Source organism: Leucoraja erinacea, chromosome 22 (genome assembly GCF_028641065.1).
Source record: "Leucoraja erinacea ecotype New England chromosome 22, Leri_hhj_1, whole genome shotgun sequence".
Classification (NCBI taxonomy): domain Eukaryota; kingdom Metazoa; phylum Chordata; class Chondrichthyes; order Rajiformes; family Rajidae; genus Leucoraja; species Leucoraja erinaceus.
In genome coordinates, this window is record NC_073398.1 from 25,287,047 (window position 1) to 25,311,605 (window position 24,559).

The 24,559-nt window shown below is 44.4% G+C and overlaps 1 protein-coding gene across 1 annotated transcript in view; it reads right to left on the reverse strand.

Annotated features, from left to right (window-relative positions):
* The window catches only part of kcp (kielin cysteine rich BMP regulator), a 110,586-nt gene that overhangs the window by 32,986 nt on the left and 53,041 nt on the right, over positions 1–24,559 (reverse strand). Inside the window, exons 18-29 of the mRNA XM_055653236.1 lie at positions 16,492–16,585; positions 15,043–15,122; positions 14,201–14,286; positions 13,746–13,836; positions 12,235–12,334; positions 9,109–9,194; positions 6,618–6,711; positions 5,565–5,717; positions 5,238–5,344; positions 4,570–4,663; positions 3,733–3,906; positions 3,321–3,403 (exon numbers count right to left, since the gene is read on the reverse strand). Coding sequence (XP_055509211.1) covers positions 3,321–3,403; positions 3,733–3,906; positions 4,570–4,663; positions 5,238–5,344; positions 5,565–5,717; positions 6,618–6,711; positions 9,109–9,194; positions 12,235–12,334; positions 13,746–13,836; positions 14,201–14,286; positions 15,043–15,122; positions 16,492–16,585 — 1,242 coding nt within the window. The remainder of the gene's footprint in view (positions 1–3,320; positions 3,404–3,732; positions 3,907–4,569; positions 4,664–5,237; positions 5,345–5,564; positions 5,718–6,617; positions 6,712–9,108; positions 9,195–12,234; positions 12,335–13,745; positions 13,837–14,200; positions 14,287–15,042; positions 15,123–16,491; positions 16,586–24,559) is intronic.

The following is a 24,559-nucleotide window of genomic DNA, read 5'->3' on the forward strand; positions in this document are numbered from 1 at the left end:
TTGATATGAACAACTAATCAACCAGGTAATTGGGCAACCATCTGGAACTGAATAATTGAAGGCAGGTGATTAATGCTGTTATCTGGAAATATAAATCTACACGACAGGCCAAAACCAGTTTCCCCACAAAGTCTAGTGTGGACTTTGATGAATGAGGGATTTAATGAGGGATTAAATAAAATGATTAAAATTACATAACTATGTTAAGATAGGGCTAACAGGGTCATAAGCTCACGTGATAGGAGTAGAATGAGGCCATTCGGCCCATCGTCTACTCTATTCTCTGGCTGACCTATCTCTCCCTCCTAAGCCCATTCTCCTGCCTTCTCCCCATAACCCCTAACACCTGTACTAATCAATAATCTATCTATCTCTGCCTTATAAATATCCATTTACTTGGCCTCCACAGCCTCTGTGACAAAGAATTCCACAGATTCACCACCCTGTTACTAAAGAAATTCCTCCACATCTCCTTCTTAAAGGAACATCCTTTAATTCTGAGGCTATGACTGCTGGTCCTAGACTCTCCCACTAGTAGAAACATCCTCTACACATGCACTCTATCCAGGCCTTTCACTATTCAGTAAGTTTCAATGAGGTCCCTCCTCATGCTTCTAAACCAGTGAGTACAGGCCCAGTGCCGTCAAAGGGCAATTGATAGGTTGCACTGGGTTCACAGTGGCCGTATCTGCAGCACGTGCCTGGTGCTAGAGTCTAAGACTTGTCCACTGCAATGGGCCAGGGGAGAGGAAAGTTACCTGTCCATCATGTTGCAAGGGACAGTCATTCCTTTCAAATTAAGTGCTTTGGAATCAGTCAAGAGGGACAGAAAGGTGTAGCTATGAATGACACAGGTATTTGGATCGAGAATATAGTGGTGCTGCAGCCTCAGCTGTGCATTTGTTGAAGGGCCTTGCTGCTTGTACAGAATCAGGAAACTGACCACCACAACATGGTGCAGGGTACCAATCAGCGTGAGGAGGGAAAAAAGGAACGTGAAAGTGATGGGGATTGGTTTTTAGAAGCTAAAGACGGAATTCGTTCAATGAAAAACTCTTATAACATTGCTAAAAATATAGTTAGCCTGAGAATTCAAAGGAAGGCCTGCCCTTTGAAAAGGAAAGGCCAAATACATGAGCAGGCTAGCAAGAAACTAAGGAGGATTGCAAGAGCGTCTGTAGATATATATGAAAGAAGAGTTTAAGAAGGAACTGCAGATGCTGGAAAATCGAAGGTACACAAAAAAGCTGGAGAAACTTAGTGGGTGCAGCAGCATCTATGGAGCGAAGGAAATAGGCAACGTTGCCCATTTCCTTCGCTCCATAGATGCTGCTGCACCCACTAAGTTTCTCCAGCTTTTTGTGTACCTTATATGAAAGAAGAGTTTGGCGAAGGTCCCTTATCGATTGTGACAGAAGGAATCATAATGGTGGATAAAGAAGATGGGAGAAATTATATGTTGCATCTGGCTTTATTGAATAGAGGAGGTTTACAAATTTTGAGTGATGCGGAGCTCAACGATTTATATGTTCTTTAAAAAAAAAGGATATTGTAAAAAAATTTGGGGGCAAGTGGCAACAAAATCCCAGGTTTAATGACCTGCAGGTTGGGGTGTTGGAAGGGGATTTGTATGTGGGGACCCAGTGTTATATAATGTATTCAGGTTGTTTACAGCTAGGTGGGAATATAGACAAGTAGTGGGATGTAGAGCAGCCTCAGGGAGACATTGACAGGTTAATGGCAAGGACACAGCTGATGAAATATAATAAGATTAAATGTGAGATCAGATGGAAAAACTGAATAATTGAAAAATAATGATAGAGGTGTTTATATTCCACGAGACATGGTGTCCTGGTAACGGGGTTCCCCAGGTTACGGAGGGCCTGACTTAGAAAAATCTAATGTTAAGTCAAATTCCCCCAAACTCTGTTCTCAAGTATAGACCAAGGAACAACGCACACATCGCCCATAGGGATAGCCAGTGCCTCCTCCTCCTCCCCTTCTGTTGTGGGGTAGACTGACCCAATCTTTGCACATCCTGGACTTTCCACTAGTCACTTTAATCTTGTTGTGTTTTATGACTGTTGGCAGACCAATTTCCCCCCTGGGACAAATAAAGTTCTGTCTATCGTATCGTAAATTCTCCTACAGCTAAAGCTGAGCCACCCCTCACTCGTGCACACTTTATTTTATTAAACTAACAATAGTTTTCTGGCTGATCAGCAGATCCCCATGTACTCCACCCAGCCTGCATTCAGCCAAATGTCTGTTCACTCCATGGTAACCTATCATCCATGCTGACCTTCCCAACTCTTTATAAATCAGTCCTCAAGGGCTGTTGAGGCTATAGATCTCAAATTACGATTCTGGGGGAAATTTTTCTTTCTCGGCTTAAGGAAAATGCAGCTTTTCGACAGTTCTTGGGAAAGGAACCCTGCGTAACCCGGAAACGCCCAGTACACAAGTTGTTGGAAGATAATATGCAGTCTCAGCAAGCACTCAGGGAGGCAAATAACATGTGAGTGCTTATTGCGAGCTGATTTGTGTTCATAAGCGGAGACTTCTTGTTAAATTTATACAGGGCCCTTGTGAGTGAATGCATCTGGGATAAGATGTATGGCGCTGCTTTCTACTGGAGGAGCGTTCTACATGGAGGGAGTGCAAAAAAGCTTGCAGGATTAATTTCTGAAATGGCAAATGTGTTACGAGGAAATCTACAATTGGGCCTTACTCTCTGGAGTTTAGAACAACGCGAGGTTATTTCGTGAAAACGTATGACATTTTTTAAGGAGGTTTAAAAACAGTCGATAAGGAGTTGATATTTCCATGGTTTCACTGTCTAGAACCAGGAGTCCGGTGTGAATTGTTTTTCAACTGGAAAATATTTGGAAGTCACTGACTTGTAGTTATTTTGGGAACCAAGTGATTATGGGGTTAGTGGTAGAAGATAATCATTTCCTTATTGCAAGGTACAAGGGGTCAAAAGGCCTGCTCCTGTTTCCATCTCTTATCTTCCCACGTGTGAAATGGAAAAACAGACATGCTGAAAAGAAGTATAGTGATGGATTGGAAATAGTGGGGGAGAAGCAGAGAGGAGAGTGTTGAACTTAGAGACAAGGGCAACAACCTGTAGGTAGATGGAGACATGGTGCTTGATTACAGGTGATGGGAGAGACAAAGTGGAAATGGAGATGTCGGGAGAAAGGGCCGGGGATTGGACAAGGAGGAGCACTGAGAGATTGAAAGAGTGAGTGATATTTCACGTCTACTGTACTTAAGCTAACACAGATCTGTATCCTTGTCTTTTTCCCAATACTCACTATGCAATGGCACTCCTTGCACTTGTTAGTTGGGTGCAGAAAATCAGCTCCATTGGGATACTCCTTACCAGCATATTGACAACCTGCAGAGAGAAAGACAGACAAAGAGAGGACACAGAGAGACAGAGGACAGCTCAAAACACTCTCTGCACTTTCTCCGGAGATGATCATACCAGTTGTATGATGGCAGTTACAATGGTAGGGTAATTTCTCATTTGCAATCTGGACTTCTTCAGTCTCCCTTCCATCTTACAGTACATGCAGTTAATCCACAGAACACCTGCCCTTGCCCTTCACTCTATTTGTTTTACTTCATGTGTTCATTCCCTCATCCCAAGGTGCCTGCTGCCCCACACCTGATCTGGAACAACCCCACCTCCACCACATTCCACCACGCAGACTGTTCCGTTACCGTTGCAGTTGTTCTGACAGCAGCTGCCAGACAGTGGATAGGAGCAGAGGGCGCTGATACAATCTCTCTCCTTACAGATCACCTGGCCATTCAAGCAGGCACATTCCTGGCAAGGATCTTCAGGATTTGGGAACCGTTGACCATCCACTAACACTCGATCCTCAAATACACAGTCTGCAAACAAGAACAAAGCATCTCACCAGTCAGTGTTCCTTCTTCCAGTGCTCCCTCACCTGGTGTATATGTCCCTGCACCTTCATTACACAGCTATTGCAGTGTTACTGACAACACACTACAATGTGGGGATCCCCCAGTCAGAATCAATGCCTGTTCATCATATCACAGTGAGAGGCAGTTTCCAATAGGTTAGTGTCTGTGAAACTGTGCCCCAGTGCGTCAGTATCCACTGCATTGTGGCCTTGAGATAGTCCATGTGAAATGTGTCTAGATTCTAGGATGATATATCCCAGAGACTGTCAGTGCCTGAAAACAGTCCAGACTGAGAGTCTGACGACATATGGACAAAAATAACCCCCAGTTCCGTTGGTAGAGTCTAAGCTCTAACAACTTGCAATTCTCTGCAAGATGTCTTGTTGATGACTACCACCTCCTGCAGGCACAGCTCTTTGATTCCCGCAGCAACACACTGAGCTCTGACTACAAGCAATGCCGCCCTTTCATTTAATGATTGACCCAAATGGTGAAGTGATTATCGTCTGTAACCTTGTCCTCATTTGTCATATTCAACAGCGACAGCTGTAGATACATCACGAGGCAGTGCTTATTATTTATTTCCTCCACTGGCACTGGTGTTCAGATTCCAGAGTAAGCTCTTACCGGGACACTTTGCACAGCATTGGCCTGGCTTCCTTTCTGGCCTGTTGCAAGTAACAGTGGGGCAATCGGTTGGGACACAGAGCACTGTACCAGCCTGCCAAAAGGGAAATCATTTTGATCAAAAGTTTGTTCAGAAATGTAGCGTTCAATCAGTAGCTCCAACTTATTCCAGATGACAGCAGCCCGACTCAATAGCCCACCGCCCACCTACACTGGGTTCACCATCAGACACCAACTAATAGCCCTGTCCCACGGTACGAGTTCATTCCAAGAGCTCTCCCGAGTTTAAAAAAAAAAGTCAAACTTGTGGTAAGCATAGAGAATGAACGTAGCGGGTACGTCGGGGCTCGGGGACGTCTCTTGGCTGCTCGTAACGCTAACGGCAGGTACTCGGGAAGACTCGCTAATGGCAGGTAAGCACGGGAAGACGTGAACATTTTTCAACACGTTTCAACAATGTTTCAACATGTTGAAAAATGTCCACGAGAGCCCCGAATACCGACGAGTGGCCATTTCCGTAAATCTCCGAGTTCAAGTTTGAATCCGGGCCGCCAACTCGGGAGAGCTGTTGGAATGAACTCGTACCGTGGGACAGGGCTTTAAAACCAATTCTGCCCCATGTACATAGGCACCTTCCCTGCAGCTGCAGAAAACCAGGCAGACCTTACCTGACAGTGACAATCCTGACACGGGTTGTCTGGGTCAATGAACTTCTGCCCATTCCTATACCGTCGTTTGTTGTATGTGCACTGGTCACACGACAGGCAGCAATCACCTAGGGAACAAATATTCTCGCAAATTAGATTAAAAATCTTCATTACACCACTACCCTTTCACCTGACTCAATAACTCCAGATCTAATTCCCTGACCTAGACTTCCTGATCTGACTCTTCACTCCGTGTGATGACAACAGCCCTCCACTTCCCTCTAACCCGTTACATTTTGTGACCCAAGTGCCTTGTATTTACTCAGTTGATCTTCCTTTTGGACGTACCGTTGTTTGAAGAAGGATGCAGGCAGTTAACAGCAGGGCACTGCTTGGGTCTGCAGATGGTGTCACCATTGACACAGGTACAGGTAGTGCACTGACCATCCTCCAGCTTCCATGTTGCTCCATCTTCATACTCCAGTCCCTGCACAACACACACTGGCAGAGGAGAGACAGACAGACAACTAAAGATACCAACACCGACAGGAGCGATATGAAGGTATAAACTAGGAGCTAGAGCAGGTCACTTGGCTCCGAGCCTGTTCTTCCTTTCAAGAAGATCATGGCTGATCCGATGGTAACCTGAGCTCTGCATTTATCCCAGTCTCTGGTAATCTTTCACCCACTTGTTTATTCAGAATCCATCTATCAATGCCTTAAAAATACTAAAAGACTCTGTTTCTCCCTGCCTCTTGATAAAAAGAATTACAAAGATTCATAATCTTCGTCATGGAGTAAACTTCCTCTTAATTGTTTCTAATGTATTTAGCTCCTTAAATAAAGGAAGTAACTTCATAATACAGCAGTACTAAATACATCTGTAGTCCTGTGCAGTACACAATAAAAAATCTATCCCTGGCCATGATGTCTGTTAAATAATGAGTAGCTGACATTGGCAGTTACAACACATTAATCTGCACATCTGAGTCTTCCTCGTATCTCAACCATGACACGTGGGGTAACCTGCCTGGTAAAACCAGGCCTGGATCTGAGCGCTTGCATGCACCCTGGATTCACGTGCAGCCCCCAGCCCGAGTTCCAGTTGATGATCAGTACCCTCTCTGTCCAGAACGGTGAGGGATGCCATTGTGCAGACCTTGCCTATGTCCCTTGCATTTCCCCTACAAATTGGGCAATGGGATCAAGTTCAAGGTTTGACGATGGATGTCCGAGACATGACGCTGGACTACAGGCTCATTCTGGGTATGTGGGGGTGGAGGTATGGATCAGTTCTGAAAGTGGAGCCAGTGAGATGGGGAACTGGACCGCGAGGCTGGGGGAATCCATAGCTCATGGTTTGGGGCAGCCCTGCACATCATGATTCAGAGGGTCACCTACCTTTACACGTGGGGCAGCACTGGTCTGGATCTTTGAATGGGTTGGCACATGTCAGGGACTGACAGACCTCCTCCTGACATCGTACATTTCCATCCTAAGCAATAAACGATTCAAACACAGCATCAGAATATCTGTCCAATAGCCTCGAACTCCCAAGACTGGTTTCATCTCATCATTGAAAGGCGTATGCCTTGCCGTCTGGTCATCTGGCCTGAGATTCATTCTCTTAAGAGCTTTCTCCCCATGCCAGTTAGAAAATCCTCCTCTAGACCTGCGCTGTGACAGTGAGCCATCCCTTCAGCTCTGCATTGGTGAATGACAGAATATCAGACTGGTTACAGCAATGGAGCCTCTTGGCTTATTGCGCTTGTACCAGCTCCATATAAGGGAAACCCTGCTGCTCTCCAAACGCCACTCCTCTCCCCATAATCCTGCAGATTCTTTCCTTTTGGATAATTATTGTGCTACAATTGAACACATTCCAGACCCCAATCATCTGTCCAGAAAAAAAAGTTTTGATTATGTTAATTTTGTTTCTTTTGCCAATCATTTCATTCCACATAGAGAACTTATAGACCGCATTGCCAATTGAATCCATTTCTATCTAATTTGCTTCTATCCCACATGATTTTGTATATCTGTATCCTTCTGTGAGCCTCCTCTGTGCCAAAGAAAATAATCCCAGCTTTTTCAGCCTATCCATCTGACTAGTTTCTCAGCTCTGGAATCCTGTTGATACACCCTCTGAAAAGCCTGTACATCTGGAACTTATTCCATTTGTGGCTGTTCACAATCCACAACAATGATTTGAATGAGGGTCTGAAATACAATATTCTTGCTGATGATACAAAATCGTGTGCAGTGTGGGGCACTGGAAGGTTTAAGGGAGATATAAATAGGTCGATTGCATGGACAAGCACATGGCAGATGCAAAATAATGTGGGGAAATTGTAAAGTCACCCATGATAGAAAACAGCACTACAGAATGCTTCTAAAATAGTGAGAGTTTCAAAATTGTTGTTTAGTTTAATTTAGTTTAGAGATACAACGTGGAAATAGGGAATTATAGGCCAGTGAGCCTCGTGCTAGTGGTAGGAGAGGATTCTTTGGGATAGGATTTACTTGCATTTGGAAGAACAAGGACACAGAGAAACAACCCAATCATTCTAATAGAGTAAGGATATGATAATGGCATTTAAGAGGCTTTTAGACATGGATAAGTAGGGAATGGAGGGATATGTATCACATGTAGGCAGAGGAGATTAGTTTAACTTGGCTCCATGTTCAACCTGGACATTGTGGGGTGATAGGCCTGTTTGCTGTGCAGTACTGTTCTAGATTTGTTCTATGTATCATAGCAAGCAATTAAGGCAGCTGATGGGGAGACCTTGCTAATGGCTTCCCGACCACTGACGAGAGGCTCACCGGCCTATAATTCCCTGGATTCTCGCTACTTCCCTTCTTAAATAAAGGAACGCCATTAGCCTTCTTAATTGGTAGGTCACTGTAAGAAGAATCGGATAAAAGTGTGGAATCCTGGATATGGGATACAAGTCTGATCTTCTGGACGAAATAGAAAATACTTGCAATGGAAAAGGACAATGAGAGTTTACTTGAATGATTCCCTGAGGGATGTTTCATGAACAGACATTAAGCAGATGGGAATTATTTTCTTATGTTCAGTAAAATGTGTGTTAGTTTCACTGAAATGTGCAAACATCCAAGATTTCACAAGGTGGATGGAGAGATGGTGCTCCTTTGGCTAGAGTATCTGAAACATGAGATCACAATTTCAAAATATATGGACAATATTTCAGGTCAGAGGAGAGATGAAAATTCTTCTCCAAAAGGGGAGTGAAAATTTAGTCCTCTCCCCAAGAGGGCTGTGGAGGCCGAGTATAAATAATGGATCAATGAAATGGTTCAATGGAAATTTTGATGTTTAAACCAATGATGGATATGGGGTAACTGCAGGGAGATTATACTGAGGCTAAAAATCAGACAGGATCCTACCTAAAGGGGGAACAGGCCGAAGGGAACACAAAGTGCTGGAGTAACTGAGCGGGTCAGGCAGCATTTTTGGAGAACACGGATAGATGATGTTTCGGGTCGGGACCCTTCTTCAGATTGGCATCTATCCATGTTCTCCAGAGATGCTGCCTGACTCATTGAGTTACTCCAACACTTTGTTTCCTTTAGTGTAAACCAGCATCTGAAGTTCCTTGATTCTACAACAGGCACAAGAGTCTTGGTTCCCTACTCCGGCCTAAATTCCTAAAATTCTCACGTGTTGTGAAGATTCATCACAACTTCCTTACTCTTGTATGGCTGTGCTTCACTTTATATACAATTTGTAGCCACTTTCTCACCCTGTCCTGTGATTGTGCGCTGCTCCCACAGCACTGGCCCTGTGACTCTACAATAGGGCATCACCTCCGCACCACTAACCCAGCACTTGTTGTCAAACACGCGCAGGTGGTCATATACTCACCGTACAGGTACACTGAATGCAGGGCCCAGCAAAAGGTGGCTGGAACGTCTGGCCATTGCCGAGGAGTGCACTCTCGTACTCACACACTGAACAAGGAGGATAAAATAGAGGATTGTGGAATGTTATCGTGGATCAGCAATAACACTTCCCGTAGTTTTGTACAAAATATTCCGTCCGGTCTGTTAGAAGACGCGTCCCAACCCGATATGCCACCTATCTATGTTCTCCAGCGATGCTGCCTGACCCACTGAATTACCCCAGCACTTGGTTCCTTTTTTTGTAAACCAGCATCCGCAGTTCCTTGCTTCTATACTCCTGTCTTGTCTTTAACATATTCTGCACTCACCTCAGTCTAGAGTGAGGATTCAATTGTATAAGAAAAATGTAAAAAATACAGCTGATAGAAATTGGAAATGAAAGCAGAAAACACTAGAATCAATCAACAGTCCACTAGCATCTGTGGAAAGGGAAACAAGAGTTGATATTTCAAATTGAAGATTGTACATTACAAGTTGGAAAGAGAGAAAACAGTTAGTATTACATTGTAAAGGTGAAAATGGATACACAGGACAAAGGGAACATCTGCAATAGAGTGAAGCCAAGGTTTAATTTGTATGGGTCTGTTGTCAAATGGATTAGTGACTTAGTTATAACACAGACAAAGAGCTCTAATGAGTTGCTAAGTAAAAGGGCTGTCGGACATGCCGAGCAGGTCAAGGTGTGCGGATGACGCGAGTGGGTGGAGAATTAAAGCACCACTCTGACATATCTATTTGCATCTCCTGCACTGTTATAACCAGGTCCAGAGCAAACTAGAGGAAGTGGACCTCTTCTTCTGCCTGGCCACCTTGCCGCTTTCAGGCTCAAAGTCAACCTCAACTTCAGGTAACCCACATTCGCTCTCTGCATCAAGACTGGCCATTTCTGCTGTAACCGTCCACCTGTGAAACCAGCTCAGTGTTCCTCCCTCCATTAACCCCGTTATCCCACGGCCTGAGGACCCATTCAACCTATCCCAGTGGCAACCCTAACCTCACACTGTCAGAGATATTCCTCTGTCCTATCCACCCCTCCCCATTTTCTCTGGAACTTAGCTGTGACTTGTTTTCTCCATTTTAGTCCTGGTGAAGAACTCTGTGACTCCTTTCACACACACTGTCACAATTGTTGAGTATTTCCAGCATTTTCCATGCATCGCGGGGATTCAACTCGATGACACTGATATTATTGACAGGGAGCCCAAGGACTGCATAGTGTTGTAAACGACTGATGGGAATAGACCACAAGTTGTCACAGCATCCTTACACCTTCATCGGGTCGATGAGTACTCCACTAGTGCTTGGGTCAAGGGCTGTTATTTGCATTTGACAGCACTGGGCCTGTACTTGCTGGAGTTTAGAAGAATAAGGGAGGACCTCATTGAAATGTACAGAATAATGAAAGGCTTGGATATAGTGGATATGGAGAGGATGTTTCCACTAGTGGGAGAGTCTAGGACTAGTGGTCATTGCCTCAGAATTACATGACTTTCCTTTCGGAAGGAGATGAGAAGGAATTTCATTCGTCAGAGGGTGGTGGAATTCTTTGCCGCAGAAGGCTGTGGGGGCCAAGTCAATGGATATTTTTAAGGCAGAGATAGATGGATTCTTGATTAGTATGGGTGTCAGGGGTTACGGGGAGAAGGCAGGAGAATGGGGTTAGGAGGGAGAGATAGATCAACCATGATTAAATGACAGAGTAGACTTGATGGGCCAAATGGCCTAATTCTGCTCCGATCACATGGGTCTTATGATGATTAGATATCGACAGCGCTCCATGTGGTCACAATCATGACAGCCACTGCTAACCTCAAAACATCACGCTTCTCCTGCCTAGCCCTCAGTGTCAAATGTGGTTTTGTTACAACTTGAATCTTTCTAATCGAGTTCACAATAAAGTAAATGTTCATCTTTTTTGTCGCATTCCTCGTACTCTGCTCTACAATTGGGTGGATGTATGAGCACTTGTGCGGATGTGGCGTTGAAGGACGTGAAGCCGAAGCAAAGAAGTGGAAGCCAAATAACCGAAACAAAGCCGAAACGCCAAATAACCGAACCAGAGATGCTGCCTGTCCCACTGAGTCACTCCAGCATTTTGTCTATCTTTGGTGTGACAGTTGTCTCATTTCATCGGCTTCATGTATTGCGCACATGGAATAGACGCTTTACATGCCATTCGCATCTATTCATCCAAGTGTGCTCTTAATGAAATCTCACATCTTTGCGAGGGAGGGACGGAATAGATGTGACCTCCAGCTAAAGCAAAGGCATAGTTAGGACAGGGAAATAATCCCACCACTTAATTAACCAGGTTCCCAAATGTAAGAACTATTTATACATGTAACATTTTTGTTTTTAAATCAATGTAACTCTTTTTGATTTTTAATGCCGAGTTAAAACCCCGTCCTGTGGGAAGGGCTTGCGGCAGCTGGTTTCATAGTGCCTTCATTGTTGGTAGGTGCTGTCCTTTCACATGGACCGCTTACAACTTGGTGCTCGGGTTGAGGGTGCCCAGTCACCTATGGCCTTTGTGGGAAATTGACCCCCGCCCTCAGGTCTCCACCGGCCAGTGATGTGATGGATGCGGGGGTCTGGACCAATCGCTGACAAGTCCCGTCCCCCTCCCCCCCCCGGCAATGCCATGTGTGTTATTTGACTTTTCGGCTGAGCGGCCATTCGGTTAGTTGGCTTGTAGGTGTCGCAGCCTTTTGGTTAGTTGGCGTTTCGGCAGAGCGGCCTTTCGGTGAGTTTGCTTTTAGGTGACGCAGCTTTTGGTTAGTTGGCTTTTAGGCGGTTTTAGTTGGCTTTTAGGCGTCCCGCCCTTTCGGTTATTTAGCGTTTCGGCTTTGTTTCCGTTCAGTTATTTGGCTTCCACTTCTTTGCTTTGGCTTCTCGTCCTTCGACGCCACGTCCGGGTACCATATTAGCATCCCCTTGATAGGTCTGTGTGGGTATATTTCTGCCGTGGATCTGTTTGAATGTCTTGGTTTGTTTCTGTGGATCAATTCTAGTGATTGACTATCAATTCATTCAGGTGCTGCAAACTACTGCTCCAGTAGGAAGCTCGCAAGGTGACATGTTTACTTACTGTCACATGAAGGGCAGCACTGCCCAACTAGATTGGCCGGGTGACTACATCGGACGGGTGGACAATTCTGGGCCATTCGGTCACATGATATTTTACCAGCCTGTTAAGGAGATTAATGCCATCATGAATTCTCAACATATCTCACCAGCTGAAGTTGTGAGGTGGAGCAAGCTGTCCCTGTCCACTTCCTCATTATAACCAAAGTGTTCAATCAAATATCGGAAAGTTAATCAGATGAATGACTAATGCCCTCCCCAAACACCAATTATTCCCAATTCAAAGGACCAGCAGAATCACAATGGGAAGCCTTCTGAAAGTCCAGATATACTGTAACACATCCACTGGTTCTCCCTTATCCACTCTACTAGTTACATCCAAGAAAAATTCTATAAGATTCGTCAGACATGATTTACCTTTCATAAATCCATGCTGACTTTGTCCAATGATTTCACCACTTTCCAAATGTGCTGCTATCCCAGACTAACTGGTCTGTAATTCCACGTTTTCTCTCTCCCTCCCTTTTTAAAAAGTGGGGTTACCTCCAATCCTCAGGAACTACTCCGGAATCTAAAGAGTTTTGAAAAATTATCACTAATGCATCCACTATTTCTGGGGCTACTTCCTTAAGTACACTGGGATGCAGCCTATCTGGCCCTGGGGATTTATCGGCCTTTAATCCATTCAATTTACCTAACACCACTTCCCGGCTAACCTGGATTTCACTCAGTTCCTCCATCTCATTTGACCCCCGGACCCCAGCTATTTACGGCTGATTATTTATGTCTTCCTTAGTGAACCAAAGTAGGTATTCAATTGGTCTGCCATGTTCTTGTTCCCCATGATCAATTCACCTGTTTCTGACTGCAAGGGACCTACATCTGTTTTAACTAATCTTTTTCTCTTCACATATCTATAAAAACATTTGCAGTCAGTTTTTATGTCCCTGCCAGTTTTCTTTCATAATCTATTTTCCATTTCCTAATTAAGCCTTTTATCCTCCTCTGCTGGACTCTGAATTTCTCCCAGTCCTCTGGTAGGCTGCTTTTTCTGGCTAATTTGTATGCATCATCTTTTGTTTTGATACTATCCGTGATTTCCCTTGTTATCCACGGATGCACTACCTTCCCTGATTTATTCTTTGGCCAAACTGGGATGAACAATTGTTGTAGTTCATCCATGCAGTCTTTAAATGCCTTCCATTGCCTATCCACCGTCAACTCTTTAAGAATCAATTGCCAGTCAATCTTGGCCAATTCCTGTCTCAAACCCTCAAAGTTACCTTTCTTTAAGTTCAGAACCCTTGTGAAGAGCAGAAACTGGACAGATGTACATTCAGGTCACATTAGCTGAGGAACATCATCTGCCTCATTTGCCTGGATTTGGGGAAGGGAGGGTGCTAGATATGAGATAAACAGGTAGTGCCTTCTCTGATAGTTGCCTTTCAGTCGTGGGTTCTATGTAGGATCTGGGCGGGGTTACAATATCGTTTAGCAATGGTACTCTGCACTCACCTCACAACGGCAGCTCATGCAGGGTTTTGACCGTGGTATGAAGGTCTGTCCATCAGAGAAAGTCTGAGACTCGTACTCACATTCCACACACCTACCATTTGAGATAGACAAGTGAGAGGTCACTGAACCGCCCTACCAGCAGGCACACCCACCCATCATTGAATCATGCACCCCTTGTTGTGGCCAACACACACAACTAACTCTACACTGGAATTTGAGGGCTGCAAAGTATTTCAGCGAGATCGGGAAGTCTAGAAATCCCATGGGTTTTGATGCACCGCAGCCTACTTGTCATCAAAAGCGAGATGCCTTGATACATCAGACCAAGAGCTCACAGCATCCAAACTCAGCCCCAGGCGGCAAATCCAGTCCCACGGGTGGAACTGAACCAGCTCCTTTGATCTTAAACCTCCAGACCTTCCCCAGCAGTGCAGAGAGAGTATTAAGCTGAGTACCTTGGACAGCATTCCTTTGGTTCCTGGATGGGGTCCAGGCAAGTTACAGCCTGACAGATCACTGGCACACAGTGAACATCTCCAGCCTGTGGACAAACAGGAAACATCTTTACGTTAGAGAGACCAATGTCTCTGAATCACCAAAGATGCTCATCGTCTACACAACACTTCATTTTATCATGAGTTTGATGGGAAAATGTAGAGGGATGTGCATTCTAAACTGGATGGAGGCGCAGGCAAGTCCCGAGAAAGTAAATGTGGCTGTGGTAACGGGTCTGGGTTAAGATGTGGTCGTAGAGTTGGAGGAAAGGAGGAATCACAGAAAGGAGGCAGTGAGAGAGGAGGTTGCTAATTCTCCTCTCTTCAGAGAGAGGAGAATTTCTTCAAAGTAGACATACCTTGGGAAGATTTTGCAGTGGAGTAGACTAAATGTTAAAGAAAGAACTGTAGATGCTGGAAAAATCAAAGGTAGACAAAATTGCTGGAGAAACTCAGCAGGTGAGGCAGCATCTATGGAGCAAAGGAATAGGCAACGTTTCGGGTCGAGACCCTTCTTCAGACTTAGTCTATATTCCTTCGCTCCATTGGGAGTGTTTGAAGGGAGAGTGTAAAGGGAACTGTGCTCCAAATCTAATCCAAGCTAAACCATTTCTGAGAGCATTTGATGGAATAGTGTAGAAGGAGCTGCATTCGGCATCCAACACATATTGTACATGCATTAGATTTCATACCGATAGTGTTCTTCATATGATGTAGATCACAAATCCAATCAGAGAAACTTTGAGAAATGACAGGATTTCCGAGTACTGTTGCTTTTTGCTGAACGAGAGCCACCAACTTACCCGACAGCTACAATCTGTACATGGATCCCCATTGGGCACTCTCTCCCCATTCAGGTAGATCTGTCCATTGATGGAACAATCTGCAGAGTGAGAGACAGACAAACATGCTGGTGGTAATTGGAGGATTAATAAATACCCAAACACTTCCACAATTTATTACCGAGTGCAACAGTAACTTAGGGAATAGTAATGTCAAGATATCTGTTATTCATTAGCAAGTAGATAAGGAACTAGCGTTATCAGTTTTTCTGGCATGCTTTGAAGGATGTAACTAGTGGGGCAGGGAGCTGGGATGATGGACTCAAATACTGGGTCCCTGGGCCACGATCCTGGAAGGATGGATAGTGAGGAAGAGATATGAATGATGACAGCACTGGAACATGTGAAGGGTCAGGAGGACTGAGGGTGTCAGTGACAGTGAGTGATTAGGTTTAGGTTTTTTTTATTGTCACATGTACTGAGGTGCAGTGAATAGCTTTGATTTGCAAGGTATTTTAAAAGATCAGATATACCATTGGTAGATACAAATAGCTCAAACTCAAGTACAATAGATAGAGCAGAGTGGAAGATACAGAGTGCAGAATGTAGTTCTCAGCATTGTAGTGGATTAATCCACAATGGGGTAGATGTGAATTGAACAGAATCGAGCAATGGATGATGAAGAGATAGGGAACGTCATTTTATAGTTAATGAATTAGGAAGACATTAGGGACATTTATTTATTCACTGGATACATCAGAGGAGCATTCTTTACATTCAGCATCTACCAGATGCAGGATATCTTTGCCGAAACTGGCTCAGGACTGAATTGGCTATGTTTAAGTAGAACTCAAGGGTAGGTTTCAAATCTGATCTCTTCACCCTTATCCCGTACTGTCGCTGGGACAGTTAGAACGTGAAAGGACAGATTCTGACCATAAGTAAGACACAGAGTTTGTGATTGCAAGTGTGGGAGTGTGAGGAGTACAAGAATGACACACTTGTGTTTGTGTGAGTGTACATAGATCAGAATATGTTTTAGTTTTTAGTTTTAGAGATACAGCGTTGAAACAGGCCCTTCGGCCTACCGAGCCAGCCATCCCTGCACATTAGCACTACCTTGCACATGCTAGGGACATTTATACCAAGGCAATTAATGTACAAACATGTACGCCTTTGGAGTGTGGGAGGAAACTGAAGATCAGGGGGAAAGCCCATGCAGGTCATGGGGAGAACATACAAACTCCATACAGACAGGAACCCGGGTCTCTGACGCTGTAAGGCAGCAACTCTACCACTGCACCACCGTGCCATCCTATGTGATAGTGAGGGGATATGATTGTCCGAGAAGTATACATTAGAAAGAGCATGAATATGTATAGGATTGAGTGAATTAGTGATTGCGAGGAGTTATGTTCAAGGCAGGTTACCAAACCCTTCGAACTGAAGATGAGTATGAAGGGCTCTCACCAACACAGACGGGGCAGCAGTTCCCGTATGGGGGTGGGACTGGGTTCCTGCAGGTGATCTCACAGTGTTTCTCTTCACACACAACCTGGCCTTCCTGGAAAACACAAACAACAACAATTTAGACACAAGGAAATGCAGATGCTGGTTTATTAAAAAAAAGACACAAAGTGCTGGAGTAACTCAGCTGGTCAGGTAGCATCTCTGGAGGACATGGAAAGGTGGCATTTTGGGTCAGAACCCTTTTTTGGGTTGAAGAAGGTTGTTGAATGAGAACAATCTATTCTGTTTTTTAAGTTCTCTTCATGCATTACCAGAAGTAACTGATTCCTCACTGAAGAAAGAAGAATGATAGAACCTGCAATAACAGTATCACCCTGCACCTGCCACCCAGTGTTAGCATGTGGCAGTGTTACATGCTGACCTGTGGAAGCATGTAGCTGCAGACTGACAGACAGTATATGTACTCCACTGAACACTGTGGCTGTAGTTTACTCCTCCAATGTGACTCCTATCATGCAGGGGAAGATTAACATATGAAACTTAACGTATGAAGCTTGAAGCTCCTCTATTAGTGAATGGGACCATAGTTTTAGTTTTCGAGATACAGCGCAGAAATAGGCCTTTCGACTCACCGAGTCCGCACTGGCCAGCAATCCTCGCACATTAGCACTATCCTACACATATTAGGGACAATTTACAATTAAACCAAGCCATTAACCCACAAACCTGTAGGTCTTTGGAGTGTGGGAGGAAACTGAACATCTCGGAGAAAAACCACACCATCACGGAATGTATAAACTCCTTACGGACAGCACCCGTAGTCGGGATCGAACTCGGGTCTCTGGTGCTGCAAACGCTGTAAGGCAGCAATTCTACCGCCGCGACACTGTGTCGCCCCTTAAGGGCCCAGAGGGCTACACCTTGTGCTATTCAAAGGCTTCTTTGAAGAAAGCAGCTCTGGCTGGGAAGCAGCATAAGAAGGAATCAGCGCAAGAACCCTCTCAGTGGTTGTGGAATTCAATGTCAGATTTATCTCAGGTTCATGTGATGACTCTCATGTCGAGAATTAATAATCCAAAGGGGAAACTGTAAAATGATTTATTGGATTTGTGCCATGGAAGAATCCCTCAGGTGCAAGCTTTGCTGACTGCATACTTGCAATGGCGAAGAACTCGTGTGGATATTTCTAATTGCCATGGACAATCCTTTATCAGGGCTATACAATGCTCTACAGTCACATCTAAAATGACTAGCGCACATTCCCCATACTTCCTATACGTTACATTTATAGGGCGTTCACAATATTAACAACAGTTGTTCAACCGCTATTAATATTTTCTGTTTCTAAAGCCTCTATGTGCCTTCTGATGGCACCCTATATAAATGGACATATGTTTTCAGTGATGTTATAGCCATGAATTCCTGACCCTGATCCAGGTTGGAGCAGTGGCACAGATTCTATGAAAGCCCTCTGTCAAAATTGCAATGCAATTCAACAAACTCGAGAAGATATGTTAGAGGATAAGGCAGAAAGTCAGTCACATTACTGGGAGGTGGTCCTCTTCAGATAAGACAATTGGAAGTTGCTTTCATGGCACAATTTTGAGATATTCTTTAATGGTTTAAAATGATAAAGTTGCAGCAATTGCAAAGTAATCTGCAGGAAGGAACTGCAGATGTTGGTTTAAACCGAAGAGAGACACAAAAATCTGGAGTAACTCAACGGGCCAGACAACATCCCTGGAGAAAAGGAATAGGTGCAGTTGTACAGGGTCTTGGTGAGACCACACCTGGAGTATAGCGTACAGTTTTGGTCTCCTAATCTGAGGAAAGACATTCTTGCCGTAGAGGGAGTACAGAGAAGGTTCACCAGACTGATTCCTGGGATGTCAGGACTTTCATATGAAGAAAAGACTGGATAGACTCGGCTTGTACTCGTTAGAATTTAGAAGATTGAGGGGGGATCTTATAGAAACTTACAAAATTCTTAAGGGGTTGAACAGGCTAGATGCAGGAAGATTGTTCCCAATGTTAGGGAAGTCCAGAACAAGGGGTCACAGTTTAAGGATAAGGGGGAAATCTCTTAGGGCCGAGATGAGAAAAACATTTAAGGGAATTCTCTGCCACAGAAGGTAGCTGAGGCCAGTATGTTTCTATGTGACATTTTGGGTCGAGGCTCTTCTCCAGACTGAGAGTCAGGGGCGGCCCGAAACATCACCTATTCCTTTTCTCCAGAGATGCCATCTGACCTGCTGAGTTACTCCATCTACTGAAAAATAATCAATACATCTGTTCAGTACCAACAATCACTTGAATTATTCCTGATGTCTCTCTGAAATCTGTTCCAGAATTCAAAAAAGGAAGTATAGACATGTATGAGGCTGTCCCAAAAATAATATTAAAGTGATTTGACCAGTTTTTTGTACAAAATCAAAAATAGTTTGCAGGTAAATAAGGAGAACTTGCCTTTGGGAAACCTAAGGTTTTGCACTGAAACATTTTTAAGTGAGGTTGCCAGTTAGTTACTGGATGCTGAACAAACACTTTGGCCAAAACTCGTTATGACAGCACTGACAAACCTGCTGCAGTTCACCCCTATTACATGCAACAGAACCTTCCTGATGAACTCATACAACTGAAATTCTTTGTACAGAGTAAGCCAGACAAAACTGCAAAATTGCTACAGATTTTAATGCAAAGTCAGGCAACCTTCCTTGATATTTACATTGTTCTTCAACTTTTCCTGATGCTGCCAGTTCCAAACTTTGAAAACGGACCAACATTCCCAAAGCCAAGGCCGTGAGACCAATCCGATTCTCTTATCTTTGGTGGCTGTCAAAGCAGAACTGGTTGAACATACTGACTTAATTTTAAAGTGCAGTGTACACTATCTGCAAGTATAGCATTGAAAAGTAACTAATCATTAAGACCCAAGATTCATTAATGTGCTTAATTTAGTGAGTTCATATCCTAGCTGTTTACTAAACTGTCTCATTTCCAAAATGGAAATTTTTCGTAAAGAAAAAGAGGGTTCCTGCATAAATTTACTCATGTTGACCAATAAACAGAATGAATCATACGTTGCCATCTACTCAGTAGAGAGAAGAAAATACTACTTGGCGTCTTGAAACTTGCATCAGATTTTTTGTTAATGCTCCTTATAAATAAAACAAAAACTAACAGTAGCGGCTCAACTGCAGTCCATCTGTCTTTTTTTATTTTGTGCTGTTGGATGTATGTTTTTGGTTTTCATTTTTATTATTTTTTAGCTGTGTATATGTGGGGGGTGGTGGGGGGGGACCGTTTAATCTCTTCCCTGTACTGGGACCCGACTTTTTCCCTGTCGGGTCTCCGGTGTTATTGGGCCTAACATAGTGGAACCGGTGGCGGCCTCCAAACGGAACCTACCTGAGGCCTCCAGACGCAGAGCCTGCGCACTTGCCATCGCGGAGCTGGCAGACTTCGGAGCGGGGAGAGCTGTGGCAGCGCTGCTGGACCTCGGGAGAAGAACAAAGGGAAGAGACAAGACTTTGCCTTCCATCACAGTGAGGAGGTGTTGGAGATTCACTGTGATGGATGTTTGTGTAAATTGTGTTAAGTGTGCGTCTTGGTTTTTTTTGTAATGTCATGACTGGAGGAATGGAATTTCGTTCGAACCTTGTCTGTTTGAATGACAATAAAAGGCATTCTATTCTATATAAGGGTTTTATTACCTAAAAGCTTCTAGGAAACTGATCATTTAAAAGGCAAGAGCTGTATGTTCATGAGATGTTGCATGTCTGAGCAAAAAACAAACTGCTGGAGGAACTCAGTGGGTCAGGCAGAATCTGAGGCACAAACGGATAGACGTGTTCATAAGTTCATAAGGTTAGGAGCAGCATTAGGCCATTTGATCCATCAAGTCAACTCTGCCATTCAATCATGGCTGATCTATCTTCCACTCTCAACCACATTCTCCTGCCTTCTCTCCCTGACACCCGTACCAATCAAAAATCCATCTATCTCTGCCTTAAAAATATAATGAATTCCACCTTCTGGTCAGGATGCTTCTTTGGACTGAGCTGATCTGCTGAGTTCCTTCAGCAGTTTGTTTTCCGCTCAAGATACCAGTGCCTGCAGTCTCGTGACTATTTTTATATGTTAGCATTTTTCACATTTTGATCACACAATTATATGCTTTTTAAAGCAGGTGTGATGAGTACATGAAAGCAAATTTTATAATACAAATTTAGTAGATGTTTGGTGTTTCAGGAATGATTGAAAAAAAGGAGCTGAATTATGTAGACCTGCTGCCTTATCTTAACAGGGAGAATCGCCAGTGGTATTCAGATATGTGCTTGAGGCTACTTGGATAGTATTTATTGTAGTGTGGGTCCAACGTAAAACATATTTTCCTAAGGCAACTGTTTTATTCATTTGAGCAATATAAAAAAGCTGTTCAATTCAACATTGCATGTTGTGCTTTATTTATTAATGCATCGTGTTAAACCTTTAATGCCTCAATGCCACTTGGCAGACTTCTACAATGTACTGTGTGGCTGCGTGAACATGGGGTGGATATATTCACTTTTCCCAGGGCCCTACTAAATCTTAAACTGCTTTTGCAGTCATTTCCCGAGAAAAATAAAAGCAGTGACTCAGCACAGAGCTTTTATTACAACGGCTGAGAAGTTCCTGGTGCACTGGATGTAACTGTAGGGGGCGCAATTGCTCAGTCAATGGGCAGTGGTAGATTGGCTGGAAAGCCACACAGGCTGATATTGCAAGATGTTTAAGAAAGAACTGCAGATGCTTGAAAATGCTGGAGAAACTCAGCGGGTGCACAAAAATGCTGGAGAAACTCAGCGGGTGCAGCAGCATCTATGGAGCGAAGGAAATAGGCAACGTTTCCTTCGCTCCATAGATGCTGCTGCACCCGCTGATATTGCAAGGCATTCCTTTCAAAACAAAAGAGGAAACAAACCTTGTGTTGAAATAACTACCAACAGCAAATCACTATCTCACTTAACGCTACACTCAACAAACATACACAACAAAGGTGTAACTGCGGGCTCCTTTAGAACATGCATCAGAACAGCCTGGAAACACAGCAGTGGACAAAGTCGTCATCATATGGAAACATATGTCAAAAGTGTTAAATTGTGCACTTTTCCAATTAGACACACTTAAGCCACCAGCGTTAGGATGTTAGACATACTAACATTATTGACTCATCATGTATCTATACACTGTAAATGACTCACTCGTAATCATGTATTGTCTTTTCACTGACTGGTTAGCAAGCAACAAGAGCTTTTCACTGTACCTCTGTACACATGACAATAACTTAAACTGGTATAAATATGCACTGGGACTTCTATTTCTCAGAACTAGAAGTTTTTGCAGTAAAACTCAAATAATGAAAGTGAGAATAGAAATTTGAGCGGAGCCTTTATTAAATTCTCTACCTCACTGAATACGGACTCTCATTGTAATTCTATCCTCTCGCCTTTACAATGGCCCCAGGGAATTCTTATCAAATGTAGACACAATGAACTGCAGATGCTGGTTTACAAAAAGAAGACAAAAAAGGCCTGGAATAGATCGGCAGGTCAGGCATCACACACCTTACTTTTACCGCAGACCCAACCACCCAGCCAGCCACCCACTCTGAACAAAAACCTCTGACCGTCGCTTGTTTACACTCAACACCAGCAGTTTGAGTTCAGGTCTTGTCCCAGATTCCTGCATGTTCCTTGCTCACCCTTATCCCAGTCTCAGCCCCTTGACCTCATGACCTTGGCCCAGTCTCTCAGCTCATCGCCTTTTGTTCTAAACATCCATCAGTTTGGAAGTGGGCAGGACCAGCAATGGCTCTTTATGCAGAGCAGGTGAAGCAGAAATCTGCCTGCTTCGATATTCTCTCCCTCATTAACTGCCTTCACTAAATCGGCTCATTAAAAGCATCAGTGGATCAAAGCTGTCGCAGCCAGTTCCTGCATTTGGCGAGCTTCTTGCCAGATACCCCCCCCTCAACCCAACACCTCCCACCCCTTCCCTTCCAAATCTGTCCCACCATTCAACTAACATCTCCCCCAACCTGCCACTAACCCACCCGCCCCCCACTTCCTGTGACCCCACAATCCTTCCCACAAAGCAACTCTTGCAGACTGCCCTCTTAATCTGTCTCCCAACATCTCCCCTTGTCCATCACCACATCAAACCTTTCGCATCTCCTCAGCAGCAGCTCAACAGGAATAACATCTCCCCGTGCCAGAGACATAATAAAAGCAAGCCGAGGGTCAATATCACATCATCACAGGTCAACAACTGATCACCACGGCCTCCACCTACACATGGGCTGAAAGATGAGGTGGTAATGTTGGGACAATGGGGGTGGGGAGGGGGGGGGGGGGGGGGGAGGAGGTGGGGACAGAGCTCTCTTAGCACCCAAAAGGACTTTGTACATTGATCAACCCGTGACTGCGTTCATTCCTGTCCCCACAAACGAGTCACCACAACAATTTGTTGATTAGAACAGGGTGCCATAAGGTCCTGACCCAAATAAAACACCTATCCACGTTCTCCAGGGATGCTGCCTGACCCGCTGAGTTACTCCAGCACTTTGTGTCTTTTTTGTTAACCAGCATCTGCAGTTCCTTGTATCTACCTCTCGTTTCCTCCACCACTTTTTTTTTTGCTCACAATTCCAGCATCTGTCGTCTCCTGTGTCTCTCTGTTGAACTGGGAGGAGAGTCAAACATTATATCAGTTACACTTCTTTGCAGTTTATTTCTGTGTAAGATTAAAAGTCCAAAGAAGTCGGCAAAGTTCTGGATGGAGAGGCACAGAAGAAGAATCAACCTTAAAGGCAAGCAACATTGGAACATTGCATGAGAATAGTATCTTACTCTAGGGATTTGCTCTCTCTCAACTACCTTGATCTTCGTGACCGGAATGGGATTCATGCTGGAACTGCCGAGGATTAGGCACACGGTCCCTGGGGATTCAAACACTGGCACTTTCCTGAACATTACAGATGTGGAGCATGGAGAGGGGAAAGGAGAAGCAAGATGTGAAATATAAATGGGCAGATCACAATGAACACACAAATACAGAGCCCTGAGCTAGGACACAAGCACTGTCCTACCCTGGATAATCTCACTTGTCCACATTAATGTGGGTGCACTCTGGCACTTACAGAGCTGACATGCTTGCAGCTGTATGCGTGCAAAGACACAAAACCACAGAGACATATGGACATGTGCACGTAGAAATAAAGCCGCACATTCAAGAAGACACATGGGTACAGACACAAACACATGCATGAAAACAGAAATATGCAAATATAGAGAATGGCACAGAAACATGCTTCTAATTACAGGAAAATTAGCAACCAGACCTCAACTAACATATGCACCGGCCAACCTGTCCCTATGGTGCTTGCTCCATTTCAGCCGTGTTTCACACTCACGTGCCTACAGGTAGCTGGCACAAATAAACAATCTGAAAACTATTAATCCCAACAGAGACTTGCAACCGAAAGCCAATCCGTGCCTCAACAGTTAACTGAGCGTTAGTTGGAAACCTTTCAAGAGAGGGGCTCCTCGACATGTGGGGCCCACGAGGATCAAGTTACCGAGCTTGCCCCACCCTCATGTCTTGCTGCTCCTTCGCCAAGTCCTGGTGGAGCACCGCAGGCAGCAGTCCCTCATGGAGGCTCTCTGCTCCATTAAATAACTGCTCAACGTTTCCAACAGCTCAGTGATCTTCTGCTCCAGTTCACTTCATTGCCCGCTCTGTTAATCCCTGTCTCTGTGGCAGCGGGAGGTTGTCGCTGGGGTTGGGGTTAGCTGGGAGTCTTACGGCAGCTCCATAGTCTCTGCACCATATATTGCTTCCATGGAGATGGGAAGTCCCACTGACAGAGCCAGTGGACTTGGGGACCATGCTCCGGGTGAGGAAGTAGAATTAATCTGCAGTCTGAAGAAGGGTCCTGACCCAAAACATCACCTATCCTTTTTCTCCACAGATGCTGCCAGACCCGCTGAGTTACTCCAGCACTCTGTGTCCATTTTTGGTTTAAATC